At 39.4% G+C, this 6,601-nt stretch overlaps 1 protein-coding gene across 1 annotated transcript in view; it reads right to left on the reverse strand.

The window, feature by feature from the left end:
- KCNH7 (potassium voltage-gated channel subfamily H member 7) overlaps positions 1-6,566 on the reverse strand; it is a 483,070-nt gene extending 476,504 nt beyond the window's left edge. Inside the window, exons 1-2 of the mRNA XM_019522712.1 lie at positions 6,446-6,566; positions 4,133-4,363 (exon numbers count right to left, since the gene is read on the reverse strand). Of these exons, the coding sequence (XP_019378257.1) occupies positions 4,133-4,363; positions 6,446-6,521 (307 nt within the window). The 5' untranslated portion in view covers positions 6,522-6,566. The remainder of the gene's footprint in view (positions 1-4,132; positions 4,364-6,445) is intronic.
- Positions 6,567-6,601: the final 35 nt, after the last annotated feature.

Below are 6,601 nucleotides of genomic sequence, written 5' to 3' on the forward strand. Positions count from 1 at the left end.
CACCCTCCCCCACACCCCTCTATAAACCTATACCCACCCCCAACCCCCACAATATACAAGAGTCAGACTTCATTTGAAGCTATTGAGCAATAACTTCTATGTACACTACACAAACACATGTAAATCAGGAGAAAAATATTTTTTGAAATCAAATTAATGAATGTTGTAGATGTTCAATTTTTAGAACATAATTTGATATTTTTCTGGTTCTGAGATGGCAAAACCCCTTGCTGAAAGGAACATTTATGGGGGCAAGGAGAGGGACTTCTGGTGGCATGTCAGGGGTGAGCACTGTAGGCAGGACTTTCAGTCACAAGATAGCAACCAGTGGGCGGGACACATGTCAAGGGGCGGGGTTATCTATGCAAACCTCAATAGTTTGCCAAAACTCAATAAGTGGCCCTCTGCCCAAAATAATTGCCCTCCCATGCTCTAGACGGTTCACTCTACACATAATGGTATGATTCATATACCAGATGTAAGGAACTATGTAATAGAATTACTTTATGTTTTTGGCCACTGCGGTTATTAATCCACTATTCCGGAGTTTACTTTAACATTCAGAATCCTTGTGTAGTTTAAGTAGTAAACATTTTTCTCAAAATCTATCTGCTATATAAATGTTTCACTCCTTCACCGCATGTGTAATATTTTCCAAAACTTGCACTGACTTGACATATATTATACGGTCTTGCATCATTTACAGATGTAAAGTAAAAAATCTTGCTAAAAACGTAGATTTCATGTAAATGGACACTGGACGAAGACTAGCTTACCAATGAAGTGTACAGCATGTGTGTCCTGTGCTAGAAGATTCTTGAATATTGGGCTTTACAACTGTAACACCTTATGTGTAAAATAACAATGTTCAGGGTAATCTTTGGAAGGCTTTAACATTGCACTAGCTATCTATTTCCTCTCCTTCTGATGTTTGCCTAAAGTAGAACAGTTCAGCTGTGTATAAACACTATGTGAACTATATAACAGTAGTCACAGAATAATATTAAGTATATTAACATTCTCAACTTTAATTTTATGAAACGCCATTATTATTTTGGATTTTTTAATATTTTCACATTTTTCTTACAGAGAAGAGTTGCACGTAAGATGGAGTGAATGCAAAACAGTATATAGGCATAATAAATAAATACACAATTAAGTCATTATACATGTATGTTTTCCTGTGTTCTAGGTTGCAGCCACATTTAAGGCAACGATACAAATAAGCAATTTAAGGCATGATACAAATAAGCCACAGGTTATTTCACATTATATAATAATATACAATAAAATATATAATGTGGAATAACTTTGTGGCTCATTTACTGCATTCTCATGCTTTGAATTGAGTTACACATATGACTGAGTTACTATTTACAGCATGATTAACTGGTTAATTGCATTTTCAATGTAACACTTGTTGGGGGCACTATGGACAGCCCAATCCAACTTTTTCCTGCATCCAAACTTTGGACTGAAGTTAGTGGATGCTGAGGATTCATATCTTAGGAATACAGGATTGGGCCCCAAATAATTACTATATGCATCACAAGCAGGTCCAGAGAGGTGATCCTTCCCCTCTAGGTGGCACTGGTCAGGCTGCAGTTGGAGTACTGCGTCCAGTTCTGGGCACCACACTTGAAGAGGGATGTGGCTAACCTTGAGAGGGTACAGAGAAGGGCCACTCACATGGTCAGGGGGCAGCAGGCCACGCCCTATGAAGATAGGCTAAAGGGCCTGAATCTATTCAGCCTCCACAAGAGAAGACTGAGAGGGGATCTGGTGGTCATCTATAAACTCACCAGGGGGGACCAGCAGAAAATAGGTGAGGATCTGTTCCCCTGGGCACCACTTGGGATAACAAGGAGTAACGGCCAAAAATTGATTAAGAGCAGGTTCAGGCTTGATATTAGGAGGCATTACTGTATGGTTAGGGCTGCCAGGCTCTGGAATGGGCTCCCGAGGGAGGTGGTGCTCTCCCCTACCTTGGGGAGTCTTCAAGAGGAGGTTGGATATATATCTGGCTGGGGTATTATAATCCCAGCATTTGCTCCTGCCCAGGGCAGGGGGTCAGTCTTGATGATCTGTTCAGGTCCCTTCTGACCCTAGAAACTACGAAACTATAAACTAGAGAGTACATACTGCCATCAATTTTAAGAAGTCTCCACTGAAATCAATTGGAACAGCACCATCCATTTTCAAAAGGACAGATCCTTTTGGGGTGAGTAGTAATCTTACTCAAATGAGTATAAATTCTAAGTTCCGAAAGACTACTTGTAAAAGTAAAGCTAGCCTTGTGTCCAAGGGTTTGCAATAACATAGCCTAAAATTATCATAATATGCACTTAAATTATACGTTCCAAATGGAAAATAAATTATAGAAGGTATAACAAAAGAAAATAAACAGTTACTTTGGTGATGACATGCTTTTCTGTCTTATAATAAGTAACACTGATTCATTCTGAATATCAGAAATATTTTTAAAAGACATCTAAACAGATAAATAGCAATACCATTCCCCATCTCCATTATTTCTGAAAACTGAAAAAAAGGAAATTTGGAAGCGATTGGATACTGAAGCCTACACTTCAAGCTGTTGTCTGTTGTCTGAAAGTTAGTGAGGTTGGGTTGTATTTGTACTGTTCTCTTTATTTCACATGCAAATTACCACATGCAGATTAGAAATATATGCAAAGATATGCAGGGAGAGATCATCAAGAAAATTAGTGGAGTAAAGCAGGTCTACACCAGCTGTGATTCTCAACCAAGATCTTAACTTCCGTATAGCAAAGCAGCATTCTGGTTTTGGCTCAGGACTATCCCAAAGGGTAAGATTTTATCCTTAAAATATTACTAGTAAAGAGAGAGCTCCTGGCCCATTCCCCCCAAACCTCTTTCACTGACATAAATATAAGAATGATTTTAGGTTTAGAATAACAGAATAACCTAGAACAGAATTTGACTCTTTGACTTTAAACCTGGAAAGCCTCTGTTATTGCAATTCTCAAACTAATACAAATAGCACGCTGGCTTTTTTCCAAAAGTAAATTAAGCTCAACATTTGAATATAACTTTCATTTGTTTTCTCTGAATCTATACAGATTTCTCTGAATCTATATACAAATATATGCATCATTCAGATACTTTCAAGATAGACATTCTTTTAAATAACTGAGTAATAAAAAATTACTTAACTGTAAATCATAAGCATTTAGTTTTTCTGATAGTCCCATCTAGCAATATTGTTTTCAAAAAACTTAGACATTCATTTTATACTTTTAGCCACACAATAAAACAGCTCTGCTATTATGTTTTTTCCTACCAAATGCCAGTAATAATGCAAAATGATTCTATATAGTCAATGATGCTATATGCCAGTAATAATAGCAAAATGGTAGTATATGCTTTTTCTTGGGAAGGCAAAAAAATTGAAATCTCTTATTTTGCTGGCACCCGAAATCTTCCCTTTATCGTAAAATTATCCTAACATAAGCCCTTTTGATTCAGAGATAGATCGTCAGAATTTGCAGCAGCTCAGCTAGGAAAAAAATCTGGTCCTTTTTAGGTTAATATTTTCAAGTTTCTAACAGTAGCAGAATTTGCCCCTTGTTAACTCAATATCTACCCAGTAAAATATCCCACTTAACCGAGACACTCCTCTGGATGACTAAAGGTAACAGCGTCTAGCCCCGTAGAACTTCCATGCAGTTGCTAACTTTCACAATATAGAATGATCCATGAAAAGTAAGAATGGGCCCATGTCTCCTGTCACTTACATGAGTTTTACATTAATGTAATTCTTTTGACTTCATGGAATTAGAGATTTCCTCCTGATTTATGCCGGTTGAAGTGAAACGAGAATTTGGTCCATTATATTTTGCACAGTGATCATATACATGACAATTTTACCAATTTCCAAGTATATAAAGGTATATGTGGTAAAAACACAACTTTGGCACAAACTCTCAGCTGATGTAAATCAATGCATTTCCAACAAAGTCAGCAGAATCACACTAGTTTACATCAGCTAAGGATCTGACTTATACTGCCCAACAAATTTCTTTAGAAATCTATTTACAAGCCACGTGGACACTCAGCCGCATTAAATATCTTGTAAATGGAGAGACTTTACCATTTTTGTGATAATAAGTAACTTCCACTTTCCTCTCCTCTGACCCCAGCAGTGCCTGGGCAATTTGGGCAATATGATGCCGCTTGGTTTCTGGCCCATGAAGAAAATCGCAGGTGCAGGGCTTTTGCATGACATCTGGTCTGGAGAATCCAGTCATCTCACAAAACCCATCATTGCAGTAGATGATAGCACAGTTCTGCACTCTAGCATTAGCGATGATGAAGTTTTTATCTGCAATAAAACGAAGTGATGCATTTTTAGTACTTTTTCAGCATTTCATAAAGTGTTCATTGCATGGATAGGTGCTAAATGCGATTCTCTGATGTAGAGAAGATATTTAATATAGTTGATTACAGGTATCAGAAGATATTTAATATAGTTAACTTGACCCGGATCATCTAAAGAAAGTTCAATAAACTTACCATACATTATACATGAAGCTAGCAGGCTTTTAAGAAAATAAAGACCAGTCTTCTCAGTCCTTTTACAAAGATCTTGTCAATTTCAAAACTTGTAATACTTTTTTCAGATTCACTGATATGTAGACTGTAGGCTTAATTCTCCAAGTGCTTTCATATGCAAAATTCTCACCAAAAAGATTGTAGAAGTTTTGCCTGTATAAGGACTCACTAAGGTCAGGTCTAAAGGGCTGTGTCCTGCACTACCAAAAGCAACGGAATTTTTTCCATTGACCTGAACATGAGAAGGACAAGGCCCATAACCTGTTTCACTGAAACTGCTGACAAGATGTAACGTGAGAGAGAGGTTTTTTTATAGTGTGCTATAATCTATACTTACTGAAAGAATTGGAAGTTATGGTATTGCATAATTTCAAGAATAGATTTCAAGCCAATATTTAGAGAAGCCAAGAAGTATAAGATCATGTTGGGCAAAATTTGGGTCTCAGTTTACTCTCACCTGAGGAAAGTGTTCCAAAGTTGCATTATTCGCCTTGTTTCTTGTTTGTATTAGCAAAACACACTACTCTCTTCTTAAATGTGAACCTTGTTCAGTCTTGTTATTGCAATGGACTAAATCCTCCTTCCCTGGTCCACATTCCCTTATTCCAATTAAATTAATTAGGGTTTATCATATGAATAAAGTGAACATTGTCTGACCATGTTAGTGATGTAATTTTAAGAATTAATATTCCCACACACTAAAACATTTATGGAAAAGAACATGCATTTTATACACAACATGGTATACCTTTATTGTCTTTGAGTTACATTTGAATTTCCACAAGTATTTATTAAAATTACTTCACTGGATAGCTGATTATTCATCAGCTTTATTCTCTTCAACACAATGCAACACCCTGAATTTGTACCACTTCATTTACTCGAGTAGTTGAAATAATCCTGTTGACTTCGACATGTATGCAAACAAGGGTTTTGGCATCTGGCTTTTATTTCATGCACAAGTTAAATGACTATTAAATTGGCAGTAGATATAGAGCTGCAGTAAAAAACATTGCCTAAGTACCTAAACTGAAGTTAAGGGGATGATTTTAGTAGGCTGAAAAAGATGCAATAAAGACAGAACGATCCGAAGGTGCTAAAAATACTTATATTAATGCACGTGTCAAACCTTCTTTTTCTACTCCAGTACTTTTTTTGCCAGTCTTTTCAGTTGGAAGCATTCTACACCATCTCCTTGTTATTGCCTGACAGTAATAATAAGAGTTCAAGCAAAGAAAAGCACCAACAAAATCTTCAGTCTCCTTGACAGGTAGGAAACTACTGCATTGGGAAGGCTCCCTTTGACTAGATAAACCACCTACCCAGAACATCTTCCTTAGGGATGCCTTTGGCTTGGATATTTTAAGCATTCTTTAAAACACACACACGTGCAAAGAAACAGAAAAGCCCGTCTGACAACCAGCTGAAGAATTCAGGGGTGGGGACAAGTTCAGGGCAGCTCTTGTCCCTTTAACAATTCCTCTGCTTAGGATTTCTCTCTTGAATCACAGCCTGGCTGTCCTGATTTATCACAAAGACCATCCAGCCTCTGTTTGCCTTCCATGCCGAGCAACAACAACAACAACCCCCCCGCAGTGCCCCGGCCCTGCCTGCCTGGGCCCTCGGAACAGTTTGCGGAGGGCAGCACTTCGGAGGCACAGCCCGCCGCCCCTAGGATGGGGAAGGGGGAGGGGCGGGGCGGGGCGGGGCGGGGGGCCACCAGTCTTGGAAGCCGAAATCCTGCCAGCAAGGCGCTGGATTTCTTCCCTCCGGGCTTCTCTTTCCAGCCCTACAAACGTAACCCCGCGCGGGGCTGCCCCAGCAGAGCCGAGCAGCGGGGCGAGGAACTCACTTTGCCCTTCGAACTTGCGGATGATGGTGCCCAGGAAGGTGTTTTGCGGGGCCACATGCCCGCGGCGAACAGGCATGTTGGTCCGGTGTGGCGCTGCGGCTCCCGGCGCACGAGGCTGCTCCAGCGCCCGCCTACGCGGCTCCGGGCGCGGCTACC

The sequence above is a fragment of the Gavialis gangeticus genome, unplaced genomic scaffold (assembly GCF_001723915.1).
Source record: "Gavialis gangeticus isolate Ggan-Ray unplaced genomic scaffold, GavGan_comp1, whole genome shotgun sequence".
In the NCBI taxonomy this organism is placed as follows: domain Eukaryota; kingdom Metazoa; phylum Chordata; order Crocodylia; family Gavialidae; genus Gavialis; species Gavialis gangeticus.